This window comes from Rhinopithecus roxellana, chromosome 17 (assembly GCF_007565055.1).
Source record: "Rhinopithecus roxellana isolate Shanxi Qingling chromosome 17, ASM756505v1, whole genome shotgun sequence".
Lineage (NCBI taxonomy): Eukaryota > Metazoa > Chordata > Mammalia > Primates > Cercopithecidae > Rhinopithecus > Rhinopithecus roxellana.
Genome location: NC_044565.1, coordinates 40,387,678 through 40,406,452, shown reverse-complemented (window position 1 = coordinate 40,406,452; position 18,775 = coordinate 40,387,678). Strand labels below are relative to the sequence as shown.

The following is an 18,775-nucleotide window of genomic DNA, read 5'->3' as shown; positions in this document are numbered from 1 at the left end:
GCGCCGCGAATTTTCTGTTAGGGAAACCGATGGGGCGCGGCTCCTTGGAGCATGCGCACACAAACTTTCCTCTAGGAATCAGGCGAGCATGCGCACACAGATGTTACGGTTTGGGCGCGCTATTTGGAGCGTGCGCGGTCAGGTCCGAGGACATGACATCGTCCGAGAGTCTGTTAAAAACCTGCTCTGGCCGGATTCCAGACTCGAGGGGGAAAGGCTGGTATGTTCGTTTTATAACAGGAGTTTCAGCGTCGTCTTTTTTCCTTGGATACGTTTTTCCAAATATAAATATATTAAATATTCATTTTAAAATATCTGAGAATTAACAGGCAGCAGTGCATTAGACAAATAGGCAAAGGACTGGGGTACAAAGTTCACAGAAAAATAATAGTTCAAAATAGACTTTAAATATGTGAAAAGATGCTTAGCTGCATGTTTTTGTGTTTTTTTTTAATTTAACTTTATTTATTTATTTTTTTGAGATGGAGTCCCACTGTGTTGCCCACGCTGGAGTGCAGTAATGCAATCTCGGCTCACTGCAACCTCCGCTTCCCAGGTTCAAGCGATTCTCCCACCTCAGCCTCCTGAGTAGCTAGGATCACAGGCAGGTGCCACCACGCCAGGCTAATGTTTGTATTTTTAGAAGAAATGCGGTTCACCATGTTAGTCAGGCTGGTCTCAAACTCCTGACCTCAGGTGATCCACCCGCCTCAGCCTCCCAAAGTGCTGGGATTACAGGTGGGAGCCACCGCGCCTGGCCTGTTTTGTTTATTTTGTTTTGTTTTGTTTTTCTGAGACAGGTGGCACGATCACAGCTCACTGCAGCCTCCACTTCCCAGGCCCAAGTAATCCACCTCAGTTTTGCCAAGTGCTAGGATTACAGGCCAGCATCAGTTTTAATAAGAATGCAAATCATCATGATTGGTAAACATTGAAACGTTTGGTAATATACTCAATATAGGAGGATATAAGGGTAACAGGTGCCGAGTTACAGTGCTAGTAGGAGCATAAAGCAGCAATCCTTTGTGGTTATCAAAACCACACTGAATAACATTTGCATTTTGACCCAACAATCCCACTTTGGGGAATTTTGCCTCCAAATACACTTGCTTACATATAAAGTAATATGTGTAGGAGGTTATTGATTGTAATAGCAAAAGATTGTAAACTACTTGAGTATCCATCAGAGGACTGATATTATAAACTATAGTATATATGCACAATGGAGCATTGTGCAGCTATGAAAAAGAGTGAGGAATCAGTTTCCAATATACTAATGTGGAACCATCTCTAGCATATCTTACTAAGTGAAAAAAGCCCAGGTGCCAAACAGTGTATAAATTATGCTTTTGTGTAGAAAAAGGTAAATGAGAGTATATGATCCTTATTTCCACATAAATTCTGGTAATATACTCAATAAACTAATAATCATGGTTTCATATGAGATGGAGGGTAGGACTGAGATAGGGTGAGAGACTTCTCAATGTATTCCTCATTATAATATATTGTTCTTTGAATTATCTGAATGCTGTTCATTAAAAACAAAAATAAGACTACAGTAACTTTTTTTTTAAAGAAAAGCTAGAAACGTATAATATAAAAAAAAGGGGCCAGGTGCGGTGGCTCCTGCTTGTAATCACAGCACTTTGGGAGGCTGAGAAGGGCAGATCACGAAGTCAGGAGATGGAGACCATCGTGGGCAACGTGGTGAAACCCCGTCTTTACTAAAAATACAAAAATTAGACAGGCGTGGTGGCGCATGCCTATAGTCCTAGCAACTCTGGAGGCTAAGGCAGGAGAATCGAATCGCTTGAACCAGGTAGTCAGAGGTTGCAGTGAGCCGAGATGGTGCCACTGCACTCCAGCCTGGTGACAGACTGGAGGCTGGGTGTGTGGCTCACACCTGTAATCCCACCACTTTGGAAGACTGAGACAGGAGGATTGCTTGAGCACAGGAGTTTGAGACCAACCTGGGCAACATGGTGAAAACCTGTGTCTACAAAAAGAACATCAACAACAACAAAAAACCCCAAAATTAGGTGGGAGTGTGGTGGCGGGCACCTGTAGTCCCAACTACCGGGGAGGTTGAGGTGGGAGGGCCGGTTGAGCCCAGGAGGCAGAGGTTACAGTGAGTTGAGATACTGCCACTGCACTCCAGCCTGGGTGACAGACGGAGACTCTCAAAAAAAAGAGAAAGAAAGAAAAAAGGTGAATTTATGGGAGATTTTTCCTTTCCTTTTTTTTTTTGTTTTTTGTTTTTGTTTTTTTTTTTGATAGGGTTTCCTCTCTTGCCCAGACTGGAGTGCAGTGGCGCGATCACAACTCACTGCCCAGGCTCAAGCGATCTGCCGGCCTCAGCCTCCCGAAGTGTTGGGATTACAGGGTGAGCCACTGTTCCCGGACAAGAATATTATTTTATATGTTTTTACACACACAAGAGTTTTCTTGGAATAACAAGGGTACATCCAAAGTGTTTTGCCAATTTACATTTCCATCTGCAACATAGAAAACCTTCTCCTTGCTGCACGTCCTCACCAATTCTTAGAACTGACAGACTACTTTTTTTGTCAATCTTGTGGTATAAAATATTACCTGATTTTGTTTTCACTTTGCACTTCTGTGATTAGTGAGGTGAGCCTCTTATGTTTATTGCCCATTCATGCTTTGTCTTTTGAGAAGTACCTTTTTTCTGTTTTGCCTTTCCCTTTTTCATAGGAGTTTTAAAAAATGTATTCTATATGTTGATTCTTAAAGATTATTTGTGTGGCAAATATTTTCTACCAGTCTGTGGGTTGCCTTTTTGTTTGGTTGGTTTTTGTTTGTTTTGAGACTGAGTCTCGTTCTGTTGCCCAGGCTGGAGTGCAGTGGTGCCATCTTGGCTTACCGCAACCTCTACCCCATAGCTTCAAGCAATTCTCCTGCCTCAGCCTCCTGAGTAGCTGGGATTACAGGTACCTGCCACCACGCCCAGCAGATTTTTATATTTTTAGTAGAGATGAGGTTTCACCATGTTGGCCAGGCTGGTCTCGAAATCCTGACTGCAGGTGATCCACTTGCCTTGGCCTCCCAAAGTGCTGGGATTCCAGGCGTCAGCCACTGTACCTGACCTGGAAAGGAATATTTTAATAAAATAATTTTTATTGTTTTACTTGTTTTGGAAATAGAGGAGAGGTTTTTTTTTTTTTAAATAATTTTAAAATCTGATACTAATGTTTATTACTCATTTGGATATCCTCTTGTGTGAAGTGCCTGTTCAAGTCTTTTGTCCATTTTCTTTCTTTTTTTTTTTTTTTTTTTTGAGACGGAGTCTTGCTCTGTGGCCCAGGCTGGAGTGCAGTGGCCGGATCTCAGCTCACTGCAAGCTCCGCCTCCTGCGTTCACGCCATTCTCCTGCCTCAGCCTCTCCGGTAGCTGGGACTACAGGCGCCCGCCACCTCGCCCGGCTAGTTTTTTGTATTTTTTAGTAGAGACGGGGTTTCACCGTGTTAGCCAGGGTGGTCTCAATCTCCTGACCTGGTGATCCGCCCGTCTCGGCCTCCCAAAGTGCTGGGATTACAGGCTTGAGCCACCGCGCCTGGCCCTTTTGTCCATTTTCTATTGTTTTATTGATTTACAAGAATTCTTTATATATTCTGAATACATGTCCTTTGTACATAAATAGTCTTTGGCTTGTCTTTTTTTTTTTTTTTTTTTTGAGATGGAGTCTTGCCCTATCACCCAGGCTGAAGTGCAGTGGGCATAATCTCAGCTCACTTCAACCTCCGTCTCCTGGGTTTAAGCGATTCTCCTGCCTCAGCCTCCCGAGTAGCTGGGTTTATAGGTGCACACCACCACACCCCACTAATTTTTTTTTTTTTTTGAGACGGAGTCTGGCACTATTGCCCAGGCTGGAGTGCAGTGGCCGGATCTCAGCTCACTGCAAGCTCCGCCTCCCGGGTTTACGCCATTCTCCTGCCTCAGCCTCCCGAGTAGCTGGGACTACAGGCGCCCGCCACCTCGCCCGGCTAGTTTTTTGTATTTTTTTTTAGTAGAGATGGAGTTTCACCGGGTTAGCCAGGATGGTCTCGATCTCCTGACCTCGTGATCCGCCCGTCTCGGCCTCCCAAAGTGCTGGGATTACAGGCTTGAGCCACCGCGCCCGGCCAATTTTTGTATTTTCAGTAGAGACAGAGACGTTGATAACTGGCAGGCTATGCCTGTGTTGGGGCAGGAGGTCTTTGGGAAAACTCTGTATCTTCTGCTAAATTTTGCTATGAACCTAAAACTAGAGAAATAAGGTCTTCAAAACAAACAAGAAGTCCTGCACAATCTGTCTAACCTCCTGGTACAAACGTGAGCGCAGATGAGCTTCAAGGGCAAGGTGATATTCACAAACATTGCTTCAGATATGAAGCCTAACCATGGAGACCAAAAAAATATCTCCCCTCTGACTTCAAGCATGTCCTGTGTATCTGTATTCAACAAGAATAACGTTTTTGCAGGGGATTAAGAGTCGGGAGAGTGAGTGTGGTTTTCTCCGGAGTGGGAGTTAACCAATATGTAGGAGGAAGGGTGTCTCAGGGCCTTAGGTGTGTCCTTTTATAGCTTCATAATCCTGAATGCTGTAATAAGGCCTCCTGCAGACCTTAGTTCTATTCCACAGCTGCCCAGGGTGTTTATAAAAGTGCAATGCCAAGGTTTATTCCAGAGCTAAAGTCAGAAAAACTTTTGGCCCTTCGATGTACCTCAGCACTTGCGAGTCTGTCCTGGTCCAACTGAAAATAGGGATGCTGTGGACTTTCTGGGCCAACTTCCCTGTCTAGATGTTGGGTGCCTTTTTTTTTTTTTTTTTTTAGATGGAGTCTCGCTCTGTTGCCCAGGCTGGAGTGCAGTGGTGCAATCTTCGCTGACTGCAACTTCCACCTCCTGGGTTCAAGTGATTCTCCTGCCTCAGCCTCACGAGTAGCTGGGATTACAGGCATGCACCACCACGCCTGGCTAATTTTGTATTTTTTTAGTAAAGACGGGGTTTCTCCATGTTGGTCAGGCTGGTCTCGAACTTCTGACCTCAGGCAATTTGCCCGCCTTGGCCTCCCAAAGTGCTGGGATTACAGGCATGAGCCACCGTGCCCAGATGATGTCGGGCTTCTTGATGGGGGAGCCCAAAAGAGGCATCTCAAGGGTAATTTTCATGAACGCAGATTTGAGTCAACAGACGAAGTCGCTTGGTCTAGTTCTTCTTGTCCCTGTGTTGGAGATGGCCTTTTCTGGGACTAGGTAGGTGTTATGGTCATGTTGCATAATACTGGGTCTGCAAAGATCCCATAATGGTTAATGGAAAAATACTATGGCAAGTCATGGATATTCTCTGTAGGGCCAGGTGCTGAGGGTTGGTGAAGTTGTCCTTTGGGGTTAGATCTCGGTTCTCCTTTAGGCCAAGAGTCAGTAAACTAAAACTCAGCCACGTTCCTCTGATCCAAGTTCTGTGCTCCAGAGATCTAGGATTCCTGGGATGGAGATGCACCTGGCCTTCCATTTTCTTTTAGATTCTAGTGAGGTCTTGACTATCCAGGATTGCTCCTAACATTAAGAGCACCTCCAGCAGGAGTATAGCTGGTGTTCCCTTGATGGGAAGCCTACCCCTTGAAGGTACCTTCTTGATCTTTATAAGGAGTGAGAGCTACAGTGAGTCCTGCACTAAGAGGATCATCCTGTGATGTTGAGAGGGAAAATGGGCCTCCTGGACAGAAACACTGAGACACATTGGGGCCTGCTGTAAGATCCACATTGGTCCTCCCTCCACGTGTTCCATCACAGAGGCTGTGTTCTGTGTTCCTTTATGCCTAAATATAGTCAGTCAGATGCAGCTACAAGAGGAGACGTGAGAAGATCAGGAAAACAAAGCTGACTGTCCTCACAGGCCCTAAAAACAGGAGGCCCTGCATACCACATAGGGCCGGTGGGAAAGCCCCACAGCATGGAGCAGGAGGTAGAGGGGGCAAGAACTAGAGGAGAGAATAGGTCATGGTTTTTGTTGGAGTTTCTGAGGAAAAGGCAAGGGAGGGCAAGGTAAACATCTCAAGATTGGCTAGTTTGAATAGTTTCAGGGCTCTGCTTGGCCCCGGGGATGCTGAAGGCAGAGGAATATTGTCTCCTGGGGTGTGCTGCCAGATGGAGGAGACTTGGCTCTGGATTGGTTAGTTTCATATCAAAGGGATGCCACAGGCCACACCCTTTGCTTTCACTAAGAATTGGCTAGTTCCAGGAGGGGCAGCCTCAGCTAGAAAGGTTTTTAAGATGTCAAAACAGGCTGGGTGCAGTGGTTTGCGCCTGTAATCCCAGCACTTTGGGAGGCCGAGGCGGAAGGATCACAAGGTCAGGAGCTCAAGACCAGCCTGGCCAAGATGGTGAAACCCTGTCTCTATTAAAAATACAAAAATTAGCCAAGTGTGATGTCAGATGCCTGTAATCCCAGCTACTTGGGAGGCTGAGGCAGGAGAATCGCTGGAACCCGGGAGGTGGAGGTTGCAGTGAGCTTAGATTGCACCATTGCACTCTAGCCTGGGTGACAGAGCAAGACTCTGTCTCAAAAAAAAAAAATAATAAAGATGTCAAAACATCATAATATACAGAAGATCAAAATATATAAATACAGGCTGTACTAGATACCTATTGCTACATAAGTGACTCCAAAACGTAGCAGCTTAATGCAAACATTTATGAACTGTTAGCTTCTGTGTGCTTGGTGATCCTGGCTCAGGGTCTTTCTAGAGGTTGCAGTCAAGATGTTAGTCTGCAGTAATCTGAAGACTCATTTGGGGGAGAATCCATTTCCAAGCTTCTTCACATGGTTATTGGCAAGGAGCCCTAGTTCCTCCCTGGCTGTTGGAAGGATGTGGGGCTCAGTTCTTCAACATGTGGGTCATTCCATGGGCTGCTTGAGTGTCCCCACAACATGGCAACTGGCTTCTCACAGGGCAGGTGACCTGAGAGAAAAGGCAAGGAGGATGCCACAGTGCGTTTTATGACCCACTCTCAGAACTCACAGGCCCTCACTTTTGCTTCATTTTAGTCATTAGAAGAGATTTGCTACTATAAATCCAGTCTACACTCGAGAGAAGGGAGGAATATTAAATAATTAAAACCATCACAAAGTCCAACACCAAATTGATCTCCACAAATCCAGTCCAGGGGCATTGTGGCAAAAACCACACTGCCCTGGTTTGCCGCAGATCCAGTGATTTCAGTCTTTTGGAGACAATGGTATTTAAACCATGAAGCTTCTCCCTTTTGTGGATTAGAGATGTGAGATTTCTGGCACATCAAGGTGAGTCTCATTTGGAGTCTGCACAAAGTTGAGGCTCCTAGGTCTCCCAGGGTCAGGTTTTCAGTAGGCCATGCTTTAAAGGCTGGGGGTAGAACAAAGAGTGCGTTAGGAAATGCAGGACAGGGATCCTGCCAACACCGGTTTGTGGAGTGGACTCTCTCCTTAGAGCTACCTGGTAGCCTGACTGTGCTGTTTACTAAACATTACCAAGCATCATTATAAATGAAGGGAAAATAGAAGTGAGGACAGACAGGAGGAAGACAATTTAAAATGTTTCAGTAAATCAATAGTAGAAGGATAAAGATGTGAAATTTAAAATGTATAAACTGGGTGCGGTGGCTCACGCCTGTAATCCCAGCACTTTGGGAAACTGAGGCTGGCAGATCACCTGAGGTCAAGAGTTCAAGACCAGCCAGGCCAACATGGTGAAACCCCATCTCCACTAAAAATATAAAAATTAGCTGGGCGTGGTGGTGCAGATGTGTAATCCAATCCCAGCTACTCAGGAGGCTGAGGCAGGAGAATCTCTTGAACCTGGGAGGCAGAGGTTGCAGTGAGCTGAGATCATGCCACTGCACTCCAGGCTGGGTGACAGAGCAACACTCTGTCTCAACAAAGAAAAAGAAAAAGAAAAAAAATGTCTTCCTTTTTTGCTTTAGATAAAATTTAGTATTTGGGTAGGCGCGAAGGCTCACGCGTGTAAGACAATCCCAGCACTTTGGAAGGCCGAGGTGGGTGGATCACTTGAGGTCAGGAGTTCAAGACCAGCCTGGCCAACATGGTGAAATCCTGTCTCTACTAATAATACAAAAATTAGCCGGCCGTGGTGGCGGGCGCCTGTAATCACAGCTACTTGGGAGGCTGAGGTAGAAGAATTGCTTCAACCTGGGAGGTGGAGGTTGCAGTGAGCCAAGATCATGCCATTGCACTCCAGCCTGGGCAATAAGAGCGAAATTCTGTCCCCCCCCCAAAAAAGAAAAAATTAGAATTCAAAAGTTCAAGTTCCAATAGTGGGTCATCCTACAGTCTACTTGATCAGTGCTTTACAAAGCTGTCAAGGTCATCAAAAACAAGGAAAGTTTGAGAAATTGTTACAGCCAAGAGGAGCCTAAGGAGACATGATTTAATTGTAATATAGTGTCCTGAATGGGGTCCTGGACCCAAAAAAGACATTAGGTGAAAACTAAGAGAATGTGAATCAACCATGGGCTTTAGTTAAGAATAACTTATCAGTATTGGTTCATAAATCGTAACAAATGGATCACACTGATTTACAATATTAATAATAGGGGAAAATGGGGGTAAGGTATATGAGAACCCCCTGTACTGTCTTCTCAGCTTTTCTATAAATCCAAAAACATCCAAAAAATTTGTTTTAAGTCTGTTTTTGCCCAACAGTTACCAAAATCTTTACAGAGAGGAAAACATCCCCTTGAGCACTAGGTTACCGATCATGAGCTGTGAATATTTTTACTGTGTGCTTAAAAAGAAACAGAAAAGGCTGGGCTGGGTGGCTCACGCCTATAATCCCAGTACTTTGGGAGGCCAAGGTAGGCGGATCGCTTGAGGTCAGGAGTTCAAGACCAGCCTGGCCAACATGGTGAAACCCCGTTTCTACTAAAAAAATACAAAAATTAGTCAGGTGTGGTGGTACATGCCTGTAATCCCAGCTACTCAGGAGGCTGAGACAGGAGAATGGCTTGAACCCAGGAGGCAGAGGTTGCAGTGAGCTGAGATCAAGCCACTGCACTCCAGCCTGGGCAACAGAGTGAGACTTTCTCAAAACAAAACAAAACAAAAAACAGAAAAGTTTAAAGTGTTTGACTAATCATATTTAAGCAAGTTCCCAATACAAATAAGTTGCTCAGATGACAAATTTGTGATTCAGGGGTTTCTTGTTAATTCAACAAAGAGAAATAAAGACTCCTGTGGTTAAGAAAGACTTTGATATCTACAAGAGAAACTAATTTCTAGGCTTGAGAAAATTGCTTTGAGTCAGAAAATATGTTTTATTTCCCATTAATTGTTTATGAAATGTTTCTACTATTTTAACAATTTCAGTCTCATCACCAATGAATTTTTTTTCCTCTTTTGATTTTTTTCATCCTCGCCTCCACATCCCCTCAAAAAGCCAGAATAGTTGTTGGGCTATTCAAATGAATGTGATTTATTATCTCCCTTTTGCAAGCTAATGAGATAGATTATAAAGAAATCAAGGGTTTTTTGTTGTTGTTTTTTGTTTTTTGTTTTTTTTAAACAGTTTTTAAACCTAAAGCAGAACATTGCTTTTTTCTTAACAAAGGTTAAGAGGAGACTGAATCTCAAGAATTAGAAATAAGGCTGAGCGAGGTGGTTCATGCCTGTAATCCCAGCACTTTAGGAGGCCAAGTGGGAGGATTGCTTGAGCCCAGGAGTTTGAGACCAGCCAGGGCAACATGACTAGACCTTGTCTCTACAAAAAAAAATAAAAAATTAGCCAGGCATGATGGCATGTGCCTGTAGTTCCAGCTACTCGGGAGGCTGAGGTGGGAGGATCACTTGACCCTGGTAGGTTAAGGCTGCAGTGAGCTATGATTGCACTACTGCACTCCAGTCTGCACAACAGAGCAAGACCTAGTCCCAAAAAAAGAAATTAAGTAAAAACATATTGAAGAAAAGGGAATGAATAGAAGTTAAAATAATCGGCTGGGTTCTGTGGCTCATGCCTATAATCCTGGCACTTTGGGAGGCTGAGGAAGGAAGATCACTTGAGCCCAGGAGTTCAAGACCAGCCTGGGCAACATGGCAAAACTCTGTCTCTTTTAAAAAAGAAAACAAAAATCAAAACATAAGATATTTGGAGCCAAAAAACAATGAAACAAAATGGATGAGATTTAGAATAAAAGATGAAGAGCCAGAGGCCAATAAATTTTGAAAATAAAACATTAATATTTTAATGTCAGAGTTGTGCTCACATATATATGTACAAATATGTCCATCAATGCTATTAATAAAAGCAGTAAGTTGTCCAACAATAAGAAAGTAATTGGCTGGGCATGGTGGTTCACGCCTGTAATCCTAACACTTTCAGAGGCCAAGATGGGCAGATCGCTTAAGCTAAGGGGTTTGAGAACAGCATGGGCAACATGGTGAGACCTCGTCTCTAAAAAGATACAAAAAGTTAGTGGGCATTTCTATGTTTATTCAACAAACTATAACATTTCTATGTTTATTCAACAAACTATAAATATTAGCTTATTAGCTTTATGGGACAATTGGGCTGATTTCAAAAGGAAGCCTAATGGATGGTGATTGCATAATGGAAGGGAATCCAAGAACCAAGTCCTTTTTTTTTTTTTTTTTTTGAGATGGGGTCTCACTCTGTTGCCAGGATGGAGTGCAGTGGTGTGATCTCAGCTCACCACAACCTCCACTTCCTGAGTTCAAGCAATTCTCCTGCCTCAGCCTCCAAAGTAGCCAGGACTACAGAGGCATGCCACCACACACGGCTAATTTTTTGTATTTTTAGTAGAGATGGGGTTTCACCATGTTAGCCAGGATGACCTCAATCTCCTGACCTCGTGATCCTCCCGCCTCAGCCTCCCAAAGTGCTGGGATTACAGGCTTGAGCCACTGTACCTGGCCTTTTTTTTTTTCAAGATGGAGTCTCTGTCACCTAGGCTGGAGTGCAGTGACACGATCTCAGCTCACTGCTACTTCTGCCTTCCCGGTTCAAGCAATTCTCCTGTCTTAGCCTCCCAGGTAGCTGGGATTACAGGCGCACACCACCATGCTGGCTAATTTTTGTATTTTTAGTTGAGACAGGGTTTCCCATACCAGGCTGGTCTCAAACTCCTGTCCTCAAATGGTCCTCCCACCTTGATCTCCCAAAGTGCTGGGATTACAGGCGTGAGCCACCACACCCGGCCAAGTACCAAGTCTTAAAGGATTGAGAGGTGGGACAGGTCAAGGGCTGAGGTAGGGGTAGGACATTCACAGTGGGGAAACAAATTGAACGAATGAGTGGAGATTGAAATAAAATCTGTATGTGCTGGTATTTTTATTTTTGCAATGCCTGCTGTATACCTGGCCACTTTACAGACAAATTCCCTTTTTGTTCCATAAGTAATTTTTAAAATTGTGATAAAATATACATAACATAAAATTTACCATTTTAACCATTTTTAAGTGTGCAGTTTGGTGGTATTAAGTATATTCACATTATTGTGCTACCATCACCACTGTCCACCTCTAGAACTTTTTCATGATTCTAAATTGAAACTCTACAGCCATTAAACACTGATTTCCCATTTCTTCCTCTCTGCAGCACCTGCTAGCCATGATTCTGCTTTCTGTGTCTATAAATTTGACTATTTCAGATACCTCATATAAGTGGAATCATACAACATGTGACCTATTGTGTCTGGCTTACTTTACTTAGCATAATGCCTACAAAATTCATCCATGTTGTAGCATGTATCAGAATGTCATTCCTTGTTTTTTTTTTTGAGACGAAGTCTCACTCTTGTTCCCCAGGCTGGAGTGCAATGGCACAATCTTGGCTTACTGCAACCTCCGCCTCCCAGGTTCAAGCAATTCTCCTTTCTCGGCTCCCTGAGTAACTGGGATTACAGGCACCTGCCACCAGGCCTGGCTAATTTTTGTATTTTTAGTAGAGATGGGGTTTCACCATGTTGGCCAGGCTGGTCTAGAACTCCCCTCCTCAGGCGATCCACCCACCTCGGCCTCCCAAAGTGCCGGGATTACAGGCGTGAGCCACCGCGCCCAGCCAAGAATTTCATTCCTTTTAAAGCTGAATAGTATTCCATTGTGTGTATAGACCGCATTTTTTTTTTTTTTTTTTTTTTTTTTTTTTTTTTTTTTTTGAGATGGAGTCCCACTCTGTCACTCAGGCTGGAGTGCAATGGCATGATCTCCGCTCACTGCAACCTCTGCCTCCCAGCTTCAAGCAATTCTTCTGCCTCAGCCTCCCGAGTAGCTGGGATTACAGGCACCTGCTACCACGCCCAGCTAATTTTTGTATTTTTAGTAGAAACAGGGTTTCACCACGTTGACCAGGCTGGTCTTGAACTCCTGACCCCAGGTGGTCCATCCACCTCGGCCTCCCAAAGTGCTGGGATTACAGGCATGAGCCACCATGCCCGGCTACCACATTTTATCTATCCATCCTTCGATGGACATTTTGGGTTTTTCCACCTTTTGGCTATTTTGAATAATTCTGCTATGAGCAAGGGTGTACAAATATCTGTTTGAGTCCCTGCTTGCAATTCTTAGTGTATGCACCCAGAAATGGAATTACTGCATCATATAGTAATTCTTTTTTTTTTTTGAGACGGAGTCTCGCTCTGTTGCCCAGGCTGGAGTGCAGTGGCCGGATCTCAGCTCACTGCAAGCTCCGCCTCCCGGGTTTACGCCATTCTCCTGCCTCAGCCTCCCGAGTAGCTGGGACTACAGGCGCCCACCACCTCGCCCAGCTAGTTTTTTGTATTTTTTTAGTAGAGACGGGGTTTCACCATGTTAGCCAGGATGGTCTCGATCTCCTGACCTCGTGATCCGCCCGTCTCGGCCTCCCAAAGTGCTGGGATTACAGGCTTGAGCCACCGCGCTCGGCCAGTAATTCTTTACTTACTTTTTTGAGGAACTGCCATACTGTTTTCTACAGTGACTGTACCATGTTACATGCCCACCAACAGTGCACAAGGGTTCCAATTTCTCCATATCCTCACCAACACTTTTTTTTTCTTTCTAAAGTAATAACCCCCCATTGGGTATGAGGTGGTAACACATTGTGGTTTTGATTTGCACTTCCCTAATGATTAGTGATGTTGATCATTTTTTTCGTGTGCTTATTGATCATTTGTGTATCTTCTTTGGAGAAATGTCTTGAAATTCTTTGCCTATTTCAAAATTGGGTTTATTGTTGTTGAGTTGTAGGAGTTCTTTATATATTCTGGATATCAGTCCATTAATAGACTATGTGATTTACAAATATGTTCTCACCATTGAATATTATGTTGTTGGATTTTCACATATGGCTTTTATTATGTTGAGGTAGTTCTATTTCTCATTTGTTGAGTGGTTTTAGCATGAAAGTGTGTTAAATTTTGTCAAGTGCTTTTTCTGCATCAGTTGAGATGATAATGTGTTTATTTTTCACTTTCATTCTGTTAATGTGATATATTACATTGGTTGATTTTTGTGTACTAAACTATCTTTGCATTCCAGGAATAAGTCCCACTTGGTCACGGTGTGTAATCCTTTGAATATGTTGCTGAATTTGGTATCCTAGTACTTTGTTGAAGACTTGTGCATCAATATTCATAAAGGATATTGGTCTGTAGCTTTCATTTTGTAGTGGCTTTGGTATCAGGGTAATGCCAGCTTAATAGAATGACTAGTAAGTGTTCCCTCTTCAATTTTTTGAAAGGTTTGAGAAAGATTGGTGTTAGTTCTTCGTTAAATGTTTGGTAGAATTCCACAGTGAAGCCTTGAGCTCAGGGCTATAGAGAGGGATTTCATAAGAAGGAAGCAGACCAATTGTTCATGGTCTGAGAAAGAAGCAGTAAAAGAAACAGGCTCAAGTTAGGAAAGGAAAGGTGGTATTTGGAGAGTAGGGAGAAAATCCTTGCCCAAAGAATGGAGTTTCATATGGCCTCTAACCTGGACCTCTCAGAGGAGGGGATGAACAGGCAACAGCCTCGTGGTTCTCAGCCTCCAGGTGATGGGCTGGGTTGGACTGGCTCTCTGGTCTCTCTAACTCAAGGGCTCCATGATTCTGTGATGTCACTGAAGAGAGAAGAATGGGGAGCTGGGCTCAGCTCCAGCTGTTCCGATTCCTCTCTCCTCTGGATCCTGATAGTTTTTGGGGTGAGGGAGGTGAGCTGCGTGATCACACGTGTCCCAGCTCAGTCTCCCCTCTGGCCACCTCAGCCCCCACCACAGTTATGGAGAGAAATTAGCCAGTGTGAGTCAACTCCGCAACAAGCAGAGCATCTTTCATGAAGCTGAACTGACCAAAAGAACAACAATGAAAACAGCTTTTTGTTCCTCTGTTTCTAGAAAACTTAAAGAACAAGAGAACTACATTCAAATTGAGTTGGAAAAGAATATTTGGACAATCTGTGATTGTGAGAGTGGATGAGTCTTCTAGCTAAACCTATGACCTTTGAAATCACAGCAATCACTTTCTTCATCATCCTTCTAATTTGCTTCATTTGCATCCTCCTTTTATTGGTGGTTTTTTTATATAAATGGTATAAATCCATGCTGATAATTGGGATCAGATTTCAAGTCACATTAGCAAATGTATCTAGAAATAATGTAAAACAATTTAAAATAGAACAAGTAATACCATCATTATCTACTTTTTTCATTTCAACATTTTAGAAATGCTGATATGCTGTTTAAAAGTGAAGTTTCTATGCCACACCTTAAAATCAGGGCCATTTTTCCTTTTCTGAATTTGTGGCTTGTTTGTTTTCAGTTTCCAAGGCAGGAAAGGTAAAGAGACAAAGAAAGTGCCTTGTACAGACGCAAAAGGAGGTGTAGACTGTGCAGCGGCTGAAGTGGTGACAAGCAATCCAGGGGACCATGAAAGGCGAGTATGGTGCAGGATGTGTCAGAGGCCATTTTGTGTGTGATAGTGGGGATGAGGATGCATGACTGTTTAAAACTCTACCGATTAATTTTCTAGGGTCTTAATGCAAGTCATGAATTTGGATGTGCCGACGAGGCCTGGCATTCTTGTCCAGAGACAGAGTAAGGAAGTGTTGGCCACACCCTTAGAAAACAGAAGGGACATGGAGGCAGAAGAGGAGAACCAAATAAATGAGAAGCAAGAGCCTGAGAATGCTGGAGAAACTGGTCAAGAAGAGGTGATGTGTTTTTCTACTCTCAAGGAGCAGTTTAGAATTTGTTTGATTGAAAAGAAGGTACATTCCTCAGCTAAGTATAATAATAGGAGATGGAGGGCCAGGCGCGGTGGCTCACGCCTGTAATCCCAGCACTTCGGGAGGCCAAGGAGGGCAGATCACGAGGTCAGGAGATCGATACCAGCCTGGCCAACACGGTGAAACCCCCATCTCTACTAAAAATACAAAAATTAGCCGGGCGTGGTGGCACGCGCCCATAATCCCAGCTACTTGGGAGACTGAGGCAGGAGAATCACTTGAACCCGGGAGTCGGAGGTTGCAGTGAGCCAAGATTGCCACTGCACTCCAGCCTGGAGACAGAGCGAGACTCCGTCTCAAAAAATAAAAATAAAATAATAATAATAATAATAATAGGAGATGGAGTTGCCTGTAACTTAGGTTTGTAGGTAGAATGAGTCCAATGCCCACAGTCATTTAAGCCATTCTAGTTGCTTCTCAGTTCATGTTACTAAACCATTACATATGCCAAGTCTAGAAACTTGCTTAGTCTTCATTCTTATATTTGTGTTTTTCTTAATAATTCCCCTTCAGTTTGTTTTTCTCAAAATCCTAGAATCTTAGAGCTGTTAAGAGATTATCTAGTGATCCAACTCTCTCCTGTTTCCAATGAGAAAATGAGATGAATTGTTTACCTCTCCACTGTGGCCAAGCTTAGGCCCAGACTGTGGCCCCCTGTCCTAGCTCTAGGGTCCTACAACAGCACACAACATGGCTGGGGCCTTCTTGAGCTCTGTGTCTGGGACTTCCTAACAAGAACAACTCACATGCCCTCCCACCACATGGCCATGCCCAGTCCACGACAGAATGATGGTCCTGGTGGCTCTTGGGTTTGACTGCTTCGTGGAGAGAATTACATGTCACCAAATATTATTTGAATATGTCAGTGTATGCTTTTATAACCATAAAAATGTGAAAGTGTGATAGATTATTGCTGCTTTCCTGTATCATTTAGAAATGCTTTTTCTGTTTCTCGTTAACAGTGTACATATAACCTGTAATTTTAAAAGCAGGGCATGTCATAAATTGATTATTTGTTTATATTGTTTGTCCCATTCTCTTGCAGGATGATGGTTTGCAGAAAATACACATATCTGTCACTAGAACTCCATCAGCTGTTGAAAGCCAAAAAAGACCTTTAAAAGGAGTGACATTTTCTAGGGAGGTAATTGTTGTGGATCTTGGAAATGAATACCCTACACCTCGAAGCTATACTCGAGAACATAAAGAGAGAAAATGAAGCTCAAAAAAGGGTAAGAGTGAAAGAAAATGTAATCTTTGACTAACATTGAAATGACTGAGGGTACAAAATCATGTTGAAACAACAAGACGATGGGGAATTAAGCAAATAAAGATAGTATTTTACCTTTGTGCAGAAAGAAGTGGGCCATGTGCAAAATTCTGTAAGTAAAATACTTAGAACTTGAATATAGTTTTTTAAAAATTCAAATCTGAGTTCAAGAAATTGATTGTATTGCCCTTAAAACTGTCTACTCAAACACCGTTCTGGCATGTGAATAAAGTGATTTTTGTTTGTACATATACCTATTATGTACATCATTATTCAAGGGGGATTTTTTGAAATAATACATGTTCTGCATCCTCTGATCATAGGCATTCATGACCAAATAACATTACAGCTGTCATCATGGAAGCTTCCATAACTGTCGTCTTCTACTACATAATCCCCATTGAACTCAGTCCTGAAACGTTTCTTGTACTGACCACCGCTTTTTAAAAATTGGTACAGCCGGGCGCGGTGGCTCAAGCCTGTAATCCCAGCACTTTGGGAGGCCGAGACGGGCGGATCACGAGGTCAGGAGATCGAGACCATCCTGGCTAACACTGAAACCCCGTCTCTACTAAAAAATAGAAAAAACTAGCCGGGCGAGGTGGCGGGCGCCTGTAGTCCCAGCTACTCGGAGGCTGAGGCAGGAGAATGGCGGTAAACTCAGGAGGCGGAGCTTGCAGTGAGCTGAGATCTGGCCATTGCACTCCAGCCCGGGCAACAGAGCGAGACTCCGTCTCAAAAAAAAAAAAAAAAAAAAAAATTGGTACAGGCTGGGCACAGTGGCTCCTGCCTGTAATCCCAGCACTCTGGGAGGCCGAGGTGGGTGGGTCACCTGAGGTCAGGAGTTTGAGACCAGCCTGGCCAACATGGTGAAACCCCATCTCTACTAAAAATACAAAAATTAGCCAGGCGTGGTGGTCCGTGCCTGTAATCCCAGCTACTCGGGAGGCTGAGGTGGGAGAATCGCTTGAACCAGGGAGCCAAGATTGTGCCACTACACTTCAGCCTGGGCAACAGAGAAAGACCCCGTCTCAAAAAAAAAAAAAAAAAAAATTGGTACAGAAAACAAACTACACCAGCCTGGGCAATATAGGGAAACTCTGTCTTGATAAAAAATAAAAATAAAATAAAATAAGCCTGGCATGGTGGTGCATGCCTTTGGTCCCAGCTACTAGGGAGAAACAGGCCAGACATGGTGGCTCACACCTTTAATCCCAGCACTTTGGGAGGCTGAGGCGGGCAGATCACCTGAGGCCAGGAGTTTGAGACCCAGCCTGGCCAACATGGTGAAACCCCATCTCTATTAAAAATACAAAAAAACTAGTAGGGCGTGGTAGCGCACTCCTGTAATCCCAGCTACTCAGGATACTGAGGCAGGGGAATTGCTTGAACCTGGGAGGCAGAGATTGCAATGAGCTGAGATTGTACCACTGCACTCCAGCCTGGGTGACAGAGGGAGACTCCATCTCAAAAAATAAAACAAAAACACAAACTACTACCAACAAAACATCCTATTACTTTAGGCAAGTCCTGAGATTATACTATTCTTGATTTCAGTGGTTTAAATCTTGCTGTCCATGTGTGAAATATGACAGTACAGACTGGTACAACATCATCCACACAGCTGCAGTACACATTTGTGAAATGTCTAAGGGGCTCTGAGAGAGAGAAAAAGCAGATTCATTTAATTCAGGGGCTTAGCCCATTGTCGTGTGGATGTTCCATAAATGTCTGTGGAATGATTGGGAGTATAAGTGATAAATATTTTAGAATGTGGAACTATTGCCAAATGGGGTGTATTGACACCCTTTGCTGGGAGGCATGTTGCTACGGGCTGGGACCATCCCACTGTGAGGAGGAAAAGGGACTTAGAAGGATTAGATAGATAAGACAAGCAGCTGGGGAAGAACATGAGCCAAGGCAGAGAGGTGAGGATGTATATTGGGTTTGATTCACGCCAGTTGGCTGGTGCTGAAGGTGGATGTAGAGGAGAGTTGAGGGGCAACAGTGAAGTGTGGTGAGAAGTCAAAGTGAGGTTCATTTAGGATCCCAGGCTAAGGGTATAAAGTGGGAAATGGATCCAAGCTGTGTGGACTGTTGGGGGAGGTTGCCTGCACATATATTCAGAGTCTCTTCATATTTTTTGTCTTTCGCCTGATGATAATACTAAATTTAAAATTTTTTTTCATTTTGGTAAAATATATATAACATAAAACTTGCCATCTTAACATTTTATTTAATTTTAATTTT

General features: G+C 43.6%; 1 protein-coding gene across 4 annotated transcripts; it reads left to right on the top strand.

The window, feature by feature from the left end:
• Positions 1-98: 98 nt before the first annotated feature.
• C17H2orf74 (chromosome 17 C2orf74 homolog) lies at positions 99-16,777 on the top strand. 4 transcript variants are annotated; one of them, XM_030921609.1, is made up of 6 exons: positions 141-220; positions 4,836-4,859; positions 10,966-11,063; positions 14,790-14,903; positions 15,000-15,180; positions 16,301-16,774. In XM_030921609.1, exons 5-6 carry the CDS (start codon positions 15,007-15,009, stop codon positions 16,472-16,474), a joined length of 348 nt encoding a protein of 115 aa, XP_030777469.1. In that variant the 5' UTR covers positions 141-220; positions 4,836-4,859; positions 10,966-11,063; positions 14,790-14,903; positions 15,000-15,006; the 3' UTR covers positions 16,475-16,774. The 4 variants fall into 4 exon arrangements, with proteins under 4 accessions (XP_010375745.1, XP_010375751.2, XP_030777469.1 ...); XM_010377436.2 differs by lacking the exons at positions 141-220; positions 4,836-4,859; positions 10,966-11,063 and adding exons at positions 14,138-14,270; positions 14,366-14,559; XM_010377443.2 differs by lacking the exons at positions 4,836-4,859; positions 10,966-11,063 and having other exon boundaries at positions 99-220; positions 16,301-16,777.
• Positions 16,778-18,775: the final 1,998 nt, after the last annotated feature.

Excerpts from the sequence above, each read along its gene's own strand:
- C17H2orf74 (XM_010377436.2), top strand. The coding sequence starts at position 14,444 with ATGAGTCTTCTAGCTAAACCTATGACCTTTGAAATCACAGCAATCACT. Across the intron at positions 14,560-14,789 it reads GTGGTTTTTTTATATAAATG|TTTCCAAGGCAGGAAAGGTA; the intron begins GTATAAATCCAT and ends GTTTGTTTTCAG. Across the intron at positions 15,181-16,300 it reads GAGAAACTGGTCAAGAAGAG|GATGATGGTTTGCAGAAAAT; the intron begins GTGATGTGTTTT and ends ATTCTCTTGCAG.